The sequence below is a fragment of the Ovis aries genome, chromosome 1 (genome assembly GCF_016772045.2).
Source record: "Ovis aries strain OAR_USU_Benz2616 breed Rambouillet chromosome 1, ARS-UI_Ramb_v3.0, whole genome shotgun sequence".
Lineage (NCBI taxonomy): Eukaryota > Metazoa > Chordata > Mammalia > Artiodactyla > Bovidae > Ovis > Ovis aries.
The window spans coordinates 245,715,591-245,735,321 of NC_056054.1; the positions used below are offsets into that span (position 1 = coordinate 245,715,591).

The window sequence follows — 19,731 nt, forward strand, 5'->3', positions numbered from 1 at the left end:
TCGTGGATGGCTTTCCCACACCTGCTGTCTCAGGGACTCAGGCTTCTTCAGTGTCGTGACTCTGTCTAACTGTAGTACTGTTTTTTCCCCTCCACGTCCATCTGATAGATGGCTAAAGAGAAGGGAGAAAGCTCGCCTACTTCTTCAACACTTCTGTGGCACACATCAATTTTGCTTATAATCCATCGGTGAGAACCCATCCAAACTCAAGACAGCCAGAAACACAATCTCTGGGTGAGCAGCCACTTCCTGATGACTATTCTGTGCACTGGTGAATCAAAATCCTAGGGGACATTTAGTTGTCTCTGCTGTTACTCACGTGCTGCTCCCCACATGTGCGGCCTGGATCCCACCTCATTCCCTGATTCAGCTCATCTGGACAAATCTTATGTGACCTTTTAAGATTCATCTAAAGCTTTGCATCATTCAAAGGGCTTTGGAATGTCTCCCCTCTATACTCATATAGTGCAGAATCCTTACCAGCTGTCATAGCACATGTCATGTTGTATTATAATTGTTTGCTTATGGATCTTGATTTCACAAACTTCAGCTCCTGTAGGACTGCGAACTGTATTTTTATTTTAAATCTATAAATGTCTGGCACAAAATATGCACCCAAATATGCTCATTCATTTTATGTGTTATTAGTTAAATGAAAGGCAATTAGATGACTCGATTCAGAGAAGAATGGCAAAACCCCCAGCATTTGATTTTTTTAAAGAGTAAACTGTGGATTTGTCCTGAAACAAATACATCAGTTCTAATTTTAAACTGAGGAATGTATACACCTCTAAAGTTTCTTTGCTTTTTTTTGTTAATAAATCCATAATATTAAGAGAATTCACATTTATCAGATTACCGTGAGCATCTGAACAGTTTGTAAACTTAAAAGTCAAAGACTGTCACTTGAGTCCAACTCTTTGCTAAAGGAATATTGTGTCGTTAAAATGTGTTTGGCTGCAGGTAAGGATAAACTTCATTTTAAATAGTTTGAAAAAAATTAGAAAATGTGTTATGTCACATAATAAGAAGTCTAGAATTAGGGTAGGGCTTCCCAAGTGGCACAAGGGTAAAAAATCCTTCAGCCAATGCAGGAGACACGGGTTCAATCCCTGGGTGGGAAAGATCCCCTGGAGTAGGAAATGGCAACCCCCACTAGTATTCTTGTCTGGGAAATCCCATGAACAGAGAAGCCTAGTGAGCTACAGTCCATAGGGTCTCAAAGAGTTGGACATGACTGAGCGCCTGAACACACACACAGATTAGGCTCCGAGATAGGTTGATCCAGGGCACAGTGAAGTTATTCAGGACCTAGTTTCTGTCTATATCTCAGTCCCACCATCCTGAGTGTTCTGTGTCCCCTTAAGGTGACAAGATACCTGCCAGCAAAATGTGGAGAAATATATTGCCTTGATCATGTCCTGAGGGTGAGAGAGAATAAGACTTGTCCCCTAACCATAGTACATAAGTGCTGCCTACTAGTCTGATGGGGCTCTCTTAGATATGTGCTGATTTGTGGACCAGAAACTTTCTCCAGGGCAATTCCATCTCCTGACTGATTAGATTACTCAGTATCTGTCACAGAGCCAAGGTTTTCTTGAAGCAATTGGATGGAAAAAAAGAGGTGGGTAGCTCTTCTTTCCAAAATCTGTGGGTCCATTAGGAAGGAAAGAAGGAGAGGTACGAAGTGTCCACTCAAATATTGTAAGAGTCCAATCTTATCGACTCACAAAGAGTCAGGCATGACTTAGTGACTGAACAACAAAAATCTAGTGAATTGGTGCCAGTGGAAGGGTAAACAATTTTCTAAGCCAGGTAATGATCCTTTCTCTTGCCACCTATATAAGTTCCAAATCATATATTTGAAAACATGGAGTAATAAATATTTTAGATTATGTTCCTCCAGTACACTTATTTATTCTTTATTTTAGGCCTCATAATGGGATTAATTTTACGATATGCTACAGCACCAACTGATATTGAAAGTGGAACCGTATATGATTGTGGAAAACTGGTCTTCAGCCCATCAACTCTTCTGATTAATATCACTGATCAAGTTTATGAATATAAATACAAGAGAGAAATAAGCCAACACAACATCAATCCTCACCAAGGCAATGCTATACTTGAAAAGGTAAGGACACTTTCTATCTGGTCACATATTTTTGTTTTCCAGTGTAAATAACTGTGTCATATATAAGCCACCATAGAGAGTGCATTCACACACATGCATATGCCCCCTTAAACACCATACTCATGGGGCAATTTCATTTACTAAGGGGTTAATGTCTTGATATGCTCTTATTGTAAGCTCAGTTATCCGTATATTTCTTCTAGAAACTGAGAAAGAGTGCTTCTTACTATAACTGTTTTGCAAACCACAGTTACATTAGGGAAAAAGATAATAATTCAGCTGACTCTACCTTTAATGATACTTGATTCAAGTTTTCACACGTGTGTTTTAAGTGTCATTGCATATATATATATATAGTGGTTGTTGTATATGTTACCAGCTGGCTACTAAGTTTAAATCTCCCTTAAGCCAAAGGGAAAATGAAGAATGAAGGCATTTGCACTTGCAAACCTTGATCTAGAATGGCTGACTTTTAGCTGCCGACATAAAACACTGGCCTCTTTGCTGTTTATACACGCACTGACACTCAGTCCTTCTTAAGAGATCTCAACTCCATCTGTTTAGTTAGAGAATCTTAGATTGAAAAAAAGAAAAATTGTGAAGTTATTCACCTTCTAAAAATGGTTTTATTTTTGCAAATGTGTGAACTGCTTCGGTTATTGGAAGAGAAAATTTCTTTTGCTCTCAGGACTCTGGGTTAGAAAACAAGTAAGGTGACCTTTTTGCTGCTTTGTGTGTGGATCAGTCTTTGTAATAAGTAAATTTGTGTTTAACAACACATACGCATGCTAAGAATCAGGATCTTGCGTGACTTCTTCTAGCTTCTTTTGTGTCAGAACTGAGAACTTCCTTGAAATTATGGAAGTGCATTTTATCACTTTTATTCCATACAGATTTAGTTTTCTTTTAAAATACACTTTTCCCCCCCTCCATTTTGAGAGATCTGGGGCAGGAGGGGAGATACATGACCTGCCGTTTTTCCTCATTCAAGAAGAGTAATTTTTAGTATTTTTTTTCACACTATCTCCCAACTAGCAAATTTCTAGATTAACTTCCTCCTAGCACTTGGTAAGGGCTCTGGAAAGTCAAACTGATTATAATACTAGCCTAAATCATGCTTAGGGAAGTGAAGCGAAGCACAAGAAAGAAAATTAAATAATGTTTCTGAAGTAAACAGGAGCAACTTCTAGATCTTTGACTTTCTTGAGTGATCTCTTCTGTGAGATTCTTTCTATTCTCGTGAATAATGGAAAGTAATCCGTCTAGTCAAGGCTATGGTTTTTCCTGTGGTCATGTATGGATGTGAGAGTTGGACTGTGAAGAAGGCTGAGTGCCGAAGAATTGATGCTTTTGAACTGTGGTGTTGGAGAAGACTCTTGAGAGTCCCTTGGACTGCAAGGAGATCCAACCAGTCCATTCTGAAGGAGATCAACCCAGGGATTGCTTTGGAAGGAATGATGCTAAAGCTGAGGCTCCAGTACTTTGGCCACCTCATGCAAAGAGTTGACTCATTGGAGAAGACTTTGATGCTGGGAGGGATTGGGGACAGGAGGAGAAGGGGACAACCAAGGATAAGATGGCTGGATGGTGTCACTGACTCGATGGACGTGAGTCTGAGTGAACTCCGGGAGTTGGTGATGGACAGGGAGGCCTGGGGTGTTGCGATTCATGGAGTCGCAAAGAGTTGGACACGACTGAGCCACTGAACTGAACTGAATCTATCTTGAAATAAAAAAATTTTTTAAGTGACCTTGTTAGCAGCATAGGATTTAAACACCCTTGTCTGTTTAATTTTCTTAGTACCAGAATTTAACTTATTTCCCTTCTCACTCTCTTATCTGTTTTTATCTGCATTTCTAAGCAGCACTATTTCTTCAAAGGGGTTTGAGTTCCACCCCCCACAAAGGTGCTGATAATTATCTCTGTCATTATAGCAATTTGTTTTCCAACAGGACTGCCTGCGAGCACCTGTTCAGAAATTCTGTTATGGTGTTACTGACATATTGATTTTTATCAACAGCCAATTACAGTGTTTGCTTTTTAAAAATTAAGGCAAGAGATGGAGAAAAATATGGAGCCTTCTTGGTTTTTCCTGTTGGTTGGATTTTGAATTCTCACATGAAATGTTGGATTGACTTTGAATGGTTCAAGTATTTTATAGACTAACTTCTAAAGCATGTGACTTATTGAATCACAATTAGCATTTGTTCCTCTGGACATTCCAGGCTGGCCCTGGGCAGCTCAATACCCAGGGTAGATCCCCAAGTCCCTTGCTGGTGGAACAAGGAGCATCTACTGATACACTTAACTTACTAGACAACTTTAAGTAGAAACGATGTTTTTAATAAATGGCCAGAGTATATTTCAGCACACATTTGTTGCTTATGTGCCAATGTTGGGGGACCCTACTTAGTCTGTGAAAATGAAATGCTCGTAGTCTGTCTTCCTTACTGAGAATTCTCCACTGCATGCAATTATTCATATGAATCAAGAAATTACTCAGTCTATGTCAGATGCAAAAGAATTGCAAAATGAGTCCAATTTTTGAAAGGTTTAACATGGAGTTACAGAGGTAGCATGGAATAATGGGGAAAAAAATTCAGGACCAGAAAGACCTGTCATCTATCTTTAGTAAGTTCTTTGAACTTCCTAAGCTCCAACTTTCTTATTTGTAAGGTGGGTAGATTAGAACTATTTTGTAGGTTGTTTCAATGTTTAAGTGAGATGATGTATAGAAAGTGCCTGACTGCCATAGGCCTTTTATACCGCGTGGCTCTCACTGCCTTGTTATACTTCTAATTCCACCACCAATACCATCACCACTGCATGACCTTAAGACCAGTGCTACCATTGCTACTTCTAGATAGTATTTGAATGCTTAATGTATTCTAGCGATTAACGGAATATATGTTTCTTCCTTATTTATTTAATATCTTTGGGGGAGATAATACCAACATATAATATATGTTAGTATATGTTTCAGTTCTAAATTATATAGACTATGAGTTTCTTAAAACTTTACAGATTAGTTGTCATAGATATTTAAGCTTGTTACGGAGGCTTCCTGGAGGAGGTGGCACTTGAGAGGGTTTTCAAAGGTGGGGGTGGCTTGGATAGGCAGCAGGATAGAGTTCAGAAAGATCTGGGCAGGATTGGAGGATGAGGCTGCAGGAAGTGGTTCACTAGGTGAGAAGGGAAGAGGGCCTCGTGGATTCTTTGGGTCAATAGAATCTGCTTGATTTATAGGAAGAGTGTGAAGAGAAGAATCTAAGATTCCAGGGTTTCAGGCCCGGCTGGGAGAATATGAGGGTCCCAGGATAGTGGGAAGGGAGAGAAAGATTTGTGGAAGAGGGTGGGTGAAAATGACCTACGGATCTGCAATTAGAGAGAGATCATCTAATTCAGAGCAGGAAAAAGACCTGATTTCCTTATGTTGAACTCCATCATTTAACAGATAAGTAAATGAACTTGAGCACTAAATTTGATTTAGTGCTTTACTCGGTGATTTTCAAATTTGTCTGAAATTTGGAATCACTGGAAGCTTCAAAAAATTCTGGTGCTTGTATTCTGTCCCTGGAGTTGGTGATTTTACTGGTTTGGGGTGTAGCCTGAGCACTGGAAATTTTGGAAGATCACCAGATGAGTCTAATGCACAGGCAAGTTTTGGAACCCCGTATTTAGGTTCTATGTTATGTTTGGGTGAATATAGAGAGGAAATAAATGCCACGTTTCTGCTTCTTCTCACTTCCACTGCTGCAGATCTAACAGCACTTTTCTCACGTCAGGACTTCTACACATGTTGCTCTTAGCATATGTTGTCTAAATTGGTCTTCTGCTCTTTGGATGTCAGGCTACTTCCTATTCCTGGAATCTTGAAATGCCATCTCTTCAGAGAGGGCTTGTCCTGTGATTTTCTCACATTGCATCCCCTCTCTCTCTCTTGCCCTCTCTTATGTTTCAAAGTACTTTTAGTACCAACTGAAATTTTATATGTATTTTCTTGCTTATTAATTATAATTCTTACATCATTTGATGTCCACTAGACTGTATACTTCACAAAGCAGGGTCCATGCCTTTTTTTATTGACCAGTGTGTCCCCAAAGCCTACCATAGAGCCTAGTGCATACTGCTGCTAAATAAATAGTTTGTGAATGAATGAATGGATGGAGGAATCTGAGTGCTTGGTAGAGTATATATAGCTGGAATATTTGGAAGATATCATCTTGGAGTTGGTAGGAGAATGTCCTAGACACTTAATGGTTGAAGAGACTAAGATATTATATAATCCTAGTTGTGTTCGTATAGATATAAATTCATATACAGAGAAATTACATGGTGGGCCCAGGGTCCCAGTAAATATATTACTGGTCAGAGGCAGAAGTGAGGTCCATAGGACTTTACTCTGAGTACTGAGTAGTTTATCAAATTGCATACCACTGGACAGGCTCCAGAGTGGCCTTGTGGACAGAGAAGGGCTGAGGCCTGAACAATCTGACATTGAGATGCGTGGGGGGAGATGAGGACCAGTCCTGGAAAGGGCAGATTTACAGAATTGCAGAAATAGGTCCAGCACCAGGGTGTCACAGAAGCCATTGGCGTGGCTCCACTGGGTCCTTTTTCTTTGTGGTACAGATTAAAAGGAGTACTTGGCCTTTGTTTCTAAAAGTTACAGGATGAGGAAATGAGTTTTACTCTCAGAATGCAGTTTAGGGGCTTGGATGAAATTTCTGACTTCAGGATTTGAAGAGGCTGGAATAAATTCCTGTGCTATATAATCATCTCTTGGAATACCAATAAAAGCACATGTATTTCTGGGATGGTTGGGCCTTGACGTGCTTGGAAACAGCACTGGGCTTGATGGCTCCCTGGGTTTCTTCCAATAATATGGTATAAAACTGGAAAACAGGAGAGCTGTTGGCATCTATATAAGCAGCAGTGTACTGTGCCTTCATACCACATTGTAAACATATAAAATTTTTAAGAATTACCATATGCCAAGCTTCTTTTGTTCATGCTCAATACAGATAAAAGTGTAGAGAAGAAAAAATATTTTCACTTAAAGATGTGTGAGAACAGTATTTTCCTATATATTACGAGCAGCTGATGATCTCAAAACAACCTTCGGAGAGACTAAAACTAGAATTATGTTGATTTATATCTATTCGGTTGACATTTCCAGAACTATTTGTCAAATTGTTCTGTGGATCCACTAATATCCTTTAGTAATTTTAACTGAGTGGGGCCTATATTCTATTACATAATATCTTTACAGAGATTAATTTGTTACAGAATATTTAGGAATACAAAAATGTCTACTAAGTATTTTCTGAATTTAATATCCATAGGAAGTTAAAATTTGTTTTTGAAAAAAGAACTTTCTCTGTCATTCATTCCTTCAACACAAATGAACTGATTTCCCTCCGTTTTGATTCTAAATAGGAATGATCTCAAGGAGTTTATTAGTAAATCTGGGGGAAATGCAGCGTATGACAAGACACAAGACAGCTAGCTATCAAAGGAGTGGGTCAAATACCATAGACGTTCAGAGGGGGTGACATTATTTCTTGTTAGGGTGATAGCCTAAGCACCGAAGAATTTATACTTTTGAACTGTGGTGTTGAAGAAGACTCTTGAGAGTCCCTTGGACAGCAAGGAGATCAACCCAGTCAATCCTAAAGGAAATTAACCCTGAATATTCATTGGATGCTGATGCTGAAGCTGAAGCTCCAATACTTTGGCCACCTGATGCGAAGAGCTAACTCATTAGAAAAGACCCTGATGCTGGGAAAGATTGAAGGCAGGAAGAGAAGGGGATGACGGAGGATGAGATGGTTGGATGACATTACTGATGCAATGGACATGAGTTTGAGCAAGCTCTGGGAGATGGTGAAGGATAGGGAAGCCTGGTGTGCTGCAATCCATGGTGTCACAGAGTCAGACATGACTGAGTGACCGAACAACAACAAAGGGTGAGAGGAATGATTTTGAGGAAAGATAGCTGATTGACTCTGATAGTGATATATGTAGTGTTTGGAGGTTGGAGAGTCATTCCAAGCATGGGTAGAGAAAGGAGTAGAGAATATTCTGAGAAAGAAAGTCATTTCTAAGTTGTTGAAGTATGGAAGATCAATGAAACATAGGGTGGGACAAGGGCAGAGTCTGGCTGCAGAATCACTTAAATTCCAGGCTGAATAATGCCACTGTATTTGTAGTCAGTGGAAGAGTGCAGTGTTGACAAAAGCAAAGAGATAGTTAGGCTGCTGTGTACAAGGTAGAGAGTGAAAGCAGAGGAACAGCTAAGTTTTAAGATCAAATGGTAACCGAGGGGCAGATAGAAGAGAAACGAGGAAGGAAGACACTGTAAAGTTTAGATCAGTTGGGCATGAGGAGGAAGGATGAAGAGCTAATTCTGCTGCTGTGTCTTGTGGGTTCATAGAAAGTTGCAGGACAGAAGTGGGTACCTTAGAAGTTAAAGGAAGGAGCTGTTTTATAGTGAAAAATCACAAATATGGTTTAAAACTATGATGAATGAATCAATCAATCTCATTTATTTATGTTTCATTGATTTAACACATTATGTTTTTCTACATTGAGTTGGAAAGGTCAGCAGACCGTTTGGCTAGAAAAGTCTTGCAGACCTAGTAGATTTTCAAAAAGTTGTCAGCACAGTTAAATTTATACTTCCTATAATTTATGAATCAGTTGACTGCAGTGTGAAAAGTCAAAGGAAACCCCAGTGAAAAGTTTGCCAAGCCTTCACTTCCTGCGTGACAAATGACACTATCATTTGGTAAAGAAAGTTATTTTAGGGCAAGTTAAACTACCAAGCAATCTGTCTTGTCTATTGTTTCAATAAAGAGAATTGTCAGGCAAATAGGTCACACTGAAGCTATCTATTATCAATGGTGTTGATAGTACTGTCTATTTTTGAGATATTTTAAGGAAGTCCTTATAGCAGTAACATAACAGAAATTATATAACCTTATAAAATTATATGACCTTATAACAGTAATTATATGACTTTAAAAAATAACTTTGTATGTGTAGTATTAAAACATCATTGTCTGATTTTTTTCTCACTGTCCAACTTTTTCTGAAGATCGTTTTGACCGTTTGTGGTTCAGAGTCATTATTCTCACATATTTATTTGTAAACTATTTCTGTTCTTTTCAGTCTTTCTTTTTACTTGGCTATTCTGGCTGAAGAATCTAGAAGGCAAAACTCTTCTTCTAACAGGAACAGCTTGATCAGAAAGAATCTTTAGACCATGAGATAATATGTGCACTTAGTGCTGGGACACTTTGGGGGAGGATAAAGAAAAGACAGGAAAGGAATGTCTAAAACTGTTCTGGCCACAATGAGAGAAGCAAGTGTCACGATAAATCAGCACCTGGGGTTTGGGGAAACACTTGTAGAATACTATCAATTATTTCTTCACTCTGTAGAGATCAGGGATTCATGATCTATGTTTCTCTGTCATGACCAGTTTTGATTCTTACACATGAGATGGTCTCAGGGAATCTCAAGTTTGGCAGTGCATGGGATGAGTCTCTTTGGATAGACTTAGATACTTTTATTGCAAACCTTCCTTAAGAGATCTATTGTTAACAAAGAAACCTAACATTTTTAATTCGTTTTATCTATTTTCTTCCACCTTTGTTCAACTTTCTTTGTAGAATTTTGGCCTGAAGACTCAGTATTCCGTTTAACTTTTTCCAGTTCTATTGAGATAAATTAACGTATAAGATTATGTTAGTTTAACATAATGATTTTATATAGCTACATAGATATCTATAGGGCTTCCTGGGTGGTGCTAGTGGTAAAGAACTCATCTGCCAATGCAGGAGATCTAAGAGACAGAAGTTCAATCCCCTGGAGAAGGAAATGGCAACCCACTCCAACATTCTTGCCTGGGAAATGCCATGGACAGAGGAGCCTGGGGGGTTACAGTCCACAGGGTCACAAAGATTCGCACACAACTGGAGGGACTTAGCATGCACGCACGCATGCATATATATCTATGTATGGTCAAATGCAAATGATTATCACAGTAAGTTTAGTTAACCTTCATCAATTCATGTAATTACAGATTTTTTGTCTTGAGAACTTTTAAGTTCTTAGCAACTTTTGAATATACAATACAATGTTATTAACTATAGTCACCATGCTGTACATTATATCCTCAGGATTTATTTATTTTAAAACTGGGAATTTCTATCTTTTGACCACCTTCAACCATTTTTTCATCCCTCTTCTCTCACCTCTGGCAACAATCAGTCTGCTCTCTGTTTCTATAGTTCTTTTTAGACTCCAAGTAAGTGAGATGATGTAGTTTTGCCTTTCTCTATCTTATTTCACTTAGCATGATGTTCTCAAGTTCCATCCATGTTGTTGCACATGGCAGAGTTTCCTGCTTTTGCATGGCTGAATAATTCTATTGCATGTTAATCCAATTATCCATCAATGGACATCGGTTATTTCCATGTCCTGGTTATTGTAAATAATGAGGCAGTGAACATAGGATTGCAGTTATCGCTACAAGATTGTAATTTCAACTTGGGGGGATATATTCTCAGAAGTGGGATTGCCAGATCATAATGTAGTCCTACTTTTCAGTTTTTTTGAGAAACCACCATACTGTTTTCCTTGCTGGCTGCACCAATTTACTTTCCCATAAACAATGTGCAAGTGTTCCTTTTTCTATTCCACACCTGTTACCTTTTGTCTTTTCTATGACAGGCATTTTAACAACTGAAAGATGATATCTCCTATTTCTTTGTGCTTCTGACTTGCATTTCCTTGATTTAATCATTGAACAAACATTTTCTGTATTCATTTAGTCATTCAACAACTATTTATTGGACACTATTCATATGCTAAGTACTCGTTTTAAGTGATGCAGATACAATAGTGAACAAGACAAAGCCCTCACTCTCATGGCCCTTAGATCCTAAGGGGGAGCTAGACAAGGTACAGTTCAGTATAAGTATTTATAATCTAATGTCAGGAGAAGACATGCTCTATGAAGCCAGGTTAACAACATGAGAAGATGGCAAGAGAAGTGTATTTAGATATGCTTTGCAGGGAAGCCCTCATTGAAAAGGTGAAGTTGGAGTCTAGATCTGAATGAATTTGGGAGTAAGCCACACAGAGATCAGAAAGAAGAGAACCAAACTAAATAATAGAAGATGTCTTTACTTTCTTGAGGTCAGTTTTTCCCTTTGCCAGTTCTTTGCTGTATTTTTCATGAATATCCAAGATCATTTTGTCTATAATAGAAGTTCCGGAAAAATTCTAGTCATTGTGACTGAGAAAGGTGGAGGAGAAGTAGAGAGATGTCAGCTTGGAATGGGCAGTGAAAATACAGAAAATGCAGAAATAACAGGAACGTCATGCCCCAAAGGCTGGCGGTCTTGACCTAACATCCAGGCCACTTTTGCAGTCTTGCCTTCAGAATGCATAGTCCAGATATGAAGGGGTTGTTTTGTGACAGTTTAGTTGTAACCTGGAGCACTCCAAATGTGAGATTGGTAATTACCCTTGTTGTTGTTTAGTTGCTAAGTCGAGTCTGACTCTTTTGTGACCTCATGGACTGTAGCCCACCAGGCTTCTCTGTCCATGGGATTTCCCAAGCAAGAATACCGGAGTGGGTTGCTATTTCCTTCTCCAGGGGATAAACCCATATCTCCTGCATTAGCAGGTAGGTTCTTTACCATTGAGCCACCAGGGAAGCCCAAGAATAACCCTAGACAGCTCTGTTAGACAGAGTTTGGATTAAGTCTTTGCCACCTGGAATGCAGCTTGGCTTTTTCACACAGTGGTATGGACGCAGCACTCAAAAATCCTCCTGACTTCCTTTCTTCTTCTTCACAGATCATCACACATCATCACTCAGTGTTCTAAGGAAGCTGACTACTGGGACATTTATTTGTGGCATGATTGAATTCCAACCAGATGTCTAATTTTATTTCTTAACAAAAAACCTAGCTGTTCAAATAATGTAAAAGCTGCTGGTGGCAGTGATCTCTTGGATGTCATGTGATCAGAGCACAGATTGTACTGATGTCTCTCACACTCACTCTTGGTTAGCAAAGACAATGAGTCATGTGAAAGTGTATGAGTAGGATGAACACTGGCATTGGTGCACTTCCTAATGTGACAAAACTTGAGAAGAGGAGAGTGGCTATGGAGTAAAGGGAAAGTGTCTCAGGTTCTGGACTTTGAGCCCAAGAAGGTATCCCTGACCACCATGGGGAGAAGCAACTGATATGCCCACCCATCTCCCAATCACTCCTTCCTCCCGACTGATGCCTGGTTTTGGACCATCTCAGGTCATCCATTTGCCTAGCTCCAGAAAGGAATTAGTGGCATCACAGACACCTTTTTAGGAATGACAGGAGCCAGCATGGCGGACCACAACATGGACTAGCATTTTGGGATGTTGAGTAGGCATCCACTTAGATATCAAAGTTCCCTGGTAGCTCAGATGGTAAAGAATCTGCCTGTAGTGCAGGAGACCAGATTTGATCCCTGGGTCAGGAGGATCCCCTGAAGAAGGGAATGGCTACCCATTCAAAGGATAGGTTTTCAAAGCTATTTTAGGGGGTTGTGGGTGACTGGGGGCTCTAAAGCTATTCTATTTCCTTGTCCTACTCAGTTCAAGATCATGGTGAAACATGTTCCGTGAGAGGCAATCTTTAAAAACTGACTTAAAACTTGTTATTTGATAATATTTTCTGTATTTACTAATGTTTTATATTTATTGTGTGTTACTTCCCTCGTGGCTCAGATAGTAAAGCATCTGTCTACAATGCGGGAGACCCGGGTTCGATCCCTGGGTTGGGAAGATCCCCTGGAGAATGAAATGGCAATCCATTCCAGGGCTATTGCCTGGAAAATCCCCGACAGAGGAGCCTGGTAGGCTACAGTCCATGGGGTCGCAAAGAGTCGGACACACTGAGCGATTTCACTCACTCACTCACTATCTCAGAACAAAATATTCCTCATAAGTGACCTTTCCAAAGAGCCCCAAAATATTATTCTTATAAATATCAACACATACATGATAGAAACTGGCATGTATGAGACAGCATAATATGGTAAGAGCCCCATTCTGCAATCAAAATACTTGGGTTTAAACCTCTGGTCTACCTTTAAGCTGCTGGGTGATCTTCAGCATCTGACTTAATCCTTGATGCCTTTGTTTTGTCAAATGAGGCAGTACTAGTACCAACCTCAAAAAGTTATTATGAGAACTAAGTGAAATAATTCATATAACCAGCTAATGTGCTTTAGCATTAATAAATCCTCAGTAAATATTACTTGCTATTATTGAGCATCAGGTACTTGCCAAGTAATTTAAAACACTGATTTCCAAACTTTGATATGTGCATCAGTTAAACTATTGAGAATGTGTACCTTATATTTGCCCATTTATTTGTAAATGACATGCGAGTGCTATTGTACAATGTATTGTGTCTATTATAAAGTGAAAGTGTGAGTCACTCAGTCGTGTCTGACTCTTTATGAGTACATGGTCTGTAGCCCACCAGGCTCCTCTGTCCGTGGAATTCTCCAGGCAAGCATACTGGAGTGGGTAGCCATTTCCTTCTCCAGGCAATCTTCCCAACTCAGGGACTGAACCCCATCTCCTGTACTACAGTCAGATTCTTTACCATTAGCACCACCTAGGAAGCTCAGGTAATATTGCTATGAGAAAAGAGAATCAAACTACAATTTTTCAAAGGATGAGAAAAAATATAAAAAGTTTTTTGCACACTTAAGTGGATCATCTGGTTCACTTCATAACATATGTACACCTCAACTTAAAGAGCAATAAACAGGTCATATTTTATTAAAATTTTATTTTTACTTTATTTTTGATATTTTTCTTGAAACATTTTGCTCTTTTCTGAAAAAATCTCACTGTATTCTGAGTCTCAGCAGCACCGATATGCACATAGGCTCTAGGCCTGAGGCAGGGATGCTTTTAGGGGTTGTTAGCTTTGTGGAAACATTCAGACCCACCCCAGGAGACCCCACATTACTATACTTCAGTATCTAGTTCTAGCATCTTAAGGCTCCAGCTGATGTTCTCCCACTATATCTTAGCTCAGCTGTAAATTAATATTTATGTCTATGATGTTGGGTTACTGTCTGTCTTCTCACTAGACTTCAGGAGGGCAGGGACGAGCTCTGTCCATAGTCCATTGTGTTCCCAGCTCACAGCAGTGTGCCTGGCACCTGGCTGATACTCTGTGGCCCCTGGCAAGTGAGTGGATGATATAATGAAGTATCCATCTCTGCTTGTCAGTTGCTACTTCTCCCTGCCGCTCTGTCCTGTCTTTGCTGTTGGCCATTTTATTCCCAAGCATCTGTCACAGATTTCTCCTCAGGGTGAAGTACCAGGGCTCTGTGATGGTTGTTTTGCTACTCAGACAGTTGAATTGTTGGCAGTCTTTGTGTGTGTGTGTGTGTGTGTGTGTGTGTGGTTGTTTATTCATTATTGTGTTATGATTGCTTAACAATGTTGTGTTGCTTTCTGCTGTACAACGAAGTGAATCAGCCATATGTATACATAGTCACCTCCCTCTTGAGCCTCCCTTATCTCCTCCCCCATATCACCCCTCTAGGTCACCGCAGAGCACTGAGCTGAGCTCAGTGCTGTACAGCAGGATCCCACTAGCTATCTGCTTTACGCACAATATTGTATATGTGTCAATCCCCATCTCCGAGTTTATACCCAGTCCCAACCCTCCATGTCCACTCATCTGTTCTCTGCATCTGTGTCTCTATTGCTGCCCCGCAAATGGGTTCCTCTGTACCATTTTTGTCTAGATCCCATATATATGTGTTAATATATGATATTTTTCTCTTTCCTGACTTACATCACTCTGTATGACAGACTCTAGGTCCCTCCGTATCTCTACAAATGACCTGATTTCATTCCTTCTAGACGGTAGCCTTATCTCCAAATAATTGATCAAGGATAGAGGGAGAGGGAGACAAGGAGCTGGGCACAGGAGAGACAAACAGAGACGGAGGGAAAAAGGGAGGGAGAAAAAGAGATTCCTCGTGAAGACTTATAGTATGAGTGCATACAACTTAAAATGGATCTTTCAGTTCCTTTCCTGTTTGCTTTATTCCTTCTAAACCATTAAACTTAGGCAAGACTGCACATTTATCATTGCTGGTCTCTCACGAGTAATTATATAAGGTTCCATCCAACTGCGTTTCCTGGTTCTTCTCTAAGGTCATTAAGAAGCTCCTCATTAGTAGCTTACACAGCCCGAAGGCAGGGTAAACAGAAGTGGCACAGAGGGCTGAGAACAATCAGAAGGAGTGAGGACCTTGAAGAAGCTGTGCATTTATCTGGCTTGTCTCCTGATGCTATTTAAGCCTGTCTTGTGTTAGGGGTCTCCCAGCTGCTCCTCTCACATCCATTTTTAGTTACACTAAGTCTCCTACAGACGAACCTTCAAGTTGTGAGCTTTCAAAGATGTGTATGTGCCTTTGTGTGTCCAGTCATGTAAGTTAGTTCACGTGTGTACATCCTCTGCCAGAGATTGTGCTTTTGTATAATACTGTGGAGAGTATCATAGTAGGACAGTATCTTTATGTCAAGCCCAGGATGTCTGTAAGCAAGCGTAAAAACAGCAGTGACGTATCTGGTACTACTGTGCTTTTTAGGATACTATACTGTAAGATTAAAAATGTTTGATCTTTTGTGCTTGTTTGTTTATATTATTTGGGTGAATAGTATAATAAATCTATTATGGTAGAGTACTATACAGCTGGCTGTGGTAGTTGGGTATGTAAGTGCTGTGTGCTCAGTCATATCTGACTCCTTGCGACCTCATGGACCGTAGCCCACCAGGCTCCTCTGTCCATGGGATTCTCCAGGCAAGAATACTGGAGTGGGTTTCCATTTCCTTCTCCAGGTAGTTGGGTACCTAAGTAACTTTATATACTTATGAACATGCTCTCAGAACAGGACTCAGTTCTATGTAGGTGACTTACTGTATAAGGCTAACTGGACATGGTCTGATTTGCAGAGTTCTGCCTCAGGTGGAGGTGTGTTGAATGAGGATGTCTCACAAATTCGGTTTCTTTTACTGTTGTTGCTGTTTGTTTGTGTCACATGGCATACAGGGTCTTAGCTCGCCAACCAGGGATCAAAGCTGCGCCCCCTGCAGTTGAAGCAGTACTAATCACTGGACCACCAGGGAACTCCCCTCTATACCATTCTTTCTGACTATTGAGCTCCTAGAGCACTCATAGGTAGAGTTTAGTGAGCAGGATGGTTAAGTGAGCCTGAGATCAATATCTTATGAATGGAAGAGGAAGGAAACTAGAGAGGACCAAGGGAGAGGCTAAGCTATGATGCAGGCTTGACAATTTTTTCTAACTGCTTGGCAAGTTCTGAAGCTAGAATGGCTCTTCAGAGTCCTCTGCCATTGGACTGAGATGGCCTGGACTCTAAAACACCAAATCATTTTGTCTTTGGATGTGGGCCTCTCTGGAAAGGGACTTTGTGTGAGGCGGTTCTTTTCAGTCTTACCAGTCTCTGAAGGGACTGACATTCTAAGCAGCAGAGGTGACAAGGCCTTCAGTGGAGGAAAAGCCCAGGATCTAACATATTGTAACATATTGTAACCCTAATGGGGGAGGAAAATCTTTCTTTCTACCTGTCTAGGTTTTTGCCTTAGGGCCCTTGTCACAAAAGACAGATTAACAAGAGAAAGACACACAGAAGTTTATTTCATATAGGCCTGAGAGAAATCTAGAGAATGAGCAATCCAAAGAGATGGCTTAGAATTCAGGCTTCAATACCATCCTCAGCTAAGATAAAGAAAAGTGTATAGGGGAGGCAAGTTTTAGGAAGGTGACATGGAAATGTCTGGTGAACAAGGGTAAAACTGTTGTGCAGATTTAAGTCTTTGCCTTTTTTATTGATATATTTCATATGATTTAAACTTATTTTTCTCTTCCTGGTATCAAGCAGGAGACACCCTTATAAATAGAGGTTTCCTGTATGTAAATTTCCCTCACTGTTGTTGTTGTCTGGTTGTATCCAGCTGTTTGCGACCCCATGGACTGCAGCATGCCAGGCCTCCCTGTCCCCCACCATCTCCCAGAGTTTGCCAAAGTTCATGTTCATTGCATCGGTGATGCTGTCCAGCCATCACATCCTCTGACACCCTCTTCTCCTTCTGCCCTCGATCTTCTCCAGCATCAGAGTCTCATCCAATGAGCCATCTGTTTGCATCAGATGACCAAAATCCTGGAGCTTCACCTTCAGCATCAGTCTGTCAGGCGAGTGTATCCTCCTCAGTTCTGTCTCATGTCAACAAAGATTTGGAGTGACGGACATTAAAGCCCTCGGTGTGTCACAGCTCTCGGGTCTTGGACAGACCATGTTATAGCTCTCAGGTCTCGAACAGACAAATCAGTGTTACAGCTCTATTTTAGTTAGAAAATAGCAGGGAAATCCATCCTCGAGGCGTGAGGGCATATCAACCCAAAGAGGTGAAGAGAAGAGAGCACCAGCGTGCCTGAGAGGGAGACCCCTGGCCCTTTGGCTCCTCTTTTTGTATGTTTTTTTCTCCTCTGGGCCTGCCCTATATAAATCGGGCTGGCCAGGAGTGTTTGTTCTACCTGAGGTCCTCACTCGGGTCCTCGGACCTTCCTTTGTTCTATTTTCACAGGGTTTTCTCTTCCTTGTCTTTTAGCCACCGCCATTCTGGTCTCCTGTTTCCTATTCTAACTACCTAACAAGTCCTTCTAGTGAATATTCAGGGTTAATCTCCTTTACGATTGACTGGTTTGGTCTCCTTGCAGTCCAAGAGACTTTCAGGAGTCTTCTTATGCACCACAGTTCCAAGGCATCAATTCTTTGGCATTCTGCTTCTTTACAGTCCAGCTCTCACCACTGTACGTGACCACTGGAGAGACCATAGCCTTGACTCTACCAACCTTTGTCAGCAGGGCAATGTCTCTGCTTTTCAACACACTGTCCAGGTTTGTCATCGTTTTCCTTGCAAGAAGCAATCATCTTCTGATTTCATGGTTGCAGTCACTGTCCGCAGTGATTTTGGAGCCCAAGAAGAGGAAATCTGTCACTATTCCACCTTTTCCCCTTCTATTTGCCATGCAATAATGGGGCTAGATGTCATGATCTTAGTTTAATATTTAGTCTTAAGCCGGTTCTTTCACTTTCCTCCTTCACCTTACAAAAGAGTAATTTCTGGTCTGTTTTCAGAGCATCTCCTTTGTCCACTCTTTCTCAAAATAATCAGTTCAAAATAATTCTATGTCTAAAAGGCAAGTTTTTTGGGGGAGGTTATGTAATAGATTCTGGTCTCCTATACCTTCCATAGTGCGAGAAGCTTTATATGTTTACGTAGGTCATGTGCTCAAGAAGAGTACCCAAATGATGAGTTAACACACAGCTGAAGTAAAAGAACGCAGTGGAGTACTAGAACAGGCTTGTCTGTTCTCTGAGAGCTGATTGTTTATTTAATACCCAGAATCTTATAAGCCAGTTGATCAAACATTGGCAGCTTGAAATGGGTCATGGTGGGAGCATTTAGAAACCATCAACTGTTGCAAATCCAGGCTTTTAGGCTTTTTTCTCTCCCCAGAGAGATGATTTACTAGCATACCACTGAATATATGCCTACTCTTTGCATTTCTAGGAGAACTGGAAATATCCACACACCTCTTGTTTCATCTCACAAAAAAGTTTTTTTCTCACATGAGGCTTGTCTTAAAATTCCACTGTTAGAGATTCCTATCTTCAGCTTGAACCAACTGCTTCTAGGGTGATACAGAGAAAAGCATAAGGATTTGTCTTAGTCCTTTTTGTCACCTGTAACAAAAATACCATATCCTGAGTGACTTAAACAACAAACACTTATTTCTCACAGTTTTAGAAGCTGGGAAGTTCAAGATCAAGTCATCAGCATATTTGGAGTCTGGCGGGAGCTAACTTCCTGATTCATAGATGGCTGTCTTCCTGCTGTGTCCTTACGTGGCAGAAAGAATGAGAGCCCTCTCAGTTTTCTTTTATAAGGACATTAATCCCCTGTATGAGCGTTCTATCCTCATGACCTAATCACTTCCCAAAGGCCCCACCTCCTAAGACCATCATCTTAGGGGTTAGATTTCAACATATGAATTTTGACGAGACACAAATATTCAGTCCATTGCAGTTCTGCAGTTACACCTTGGGCTGAATCCTGTCTCTGCCACTTCTAGCACTGAGACCTTGGAGAAGTTAACCTCTCATATTTTTCTTTATAAAACAGGGATCGGTCATACCCACTTTACAAAATGAATGAGAAAAAATTGTTAGAAGTGCTGTAAATATTACTCTTCTTCCTTAACATCTGCCCTTGGCAAGCATGGATTTCCCCCTTGGGACAAAGTTTGAAGCAGTTATGTTGAAGGAAGTTTGAAATTGTTTTTTTAATGCATCATTTTTAAGGTGAAAGCACTGTGTGAAAAACACATCATTTTAATTTTAAATCAAGCTGTTTGGCATCTATTTTCTGCTGATTTCAGCTCATCCCCTCTGCTTCCCCCAAATCCCCTCA

The 19,731-nt window shown here is 40.4% G+C and overlaps 1 protein-coding gene across 2 annotated transcripts in view; it reads left to right on the plus strand.

Annotated features, from left to right (window-relative positions):
- SLC9A9 (solute carrier family 9 member A9) overlaps nt 1-19,731 on the plus strand; it is a 652,914-nt gene that overhangs the window by 18,297 nt on the left and 614,886 nt on the right. For both annotated transcript variants that reach the window (XM_004003282.5, XM_042235926.2), the window contains exon 2: nt 1,932-2,134. In XM_004003282.5, the coding sequence (XP_004003331.2) occupies nt 1,932-2,134 (203 nt within the window). The remainder of the gene's footprint in view (nt 1-1,931; nt 2,135-19,731) is intronic.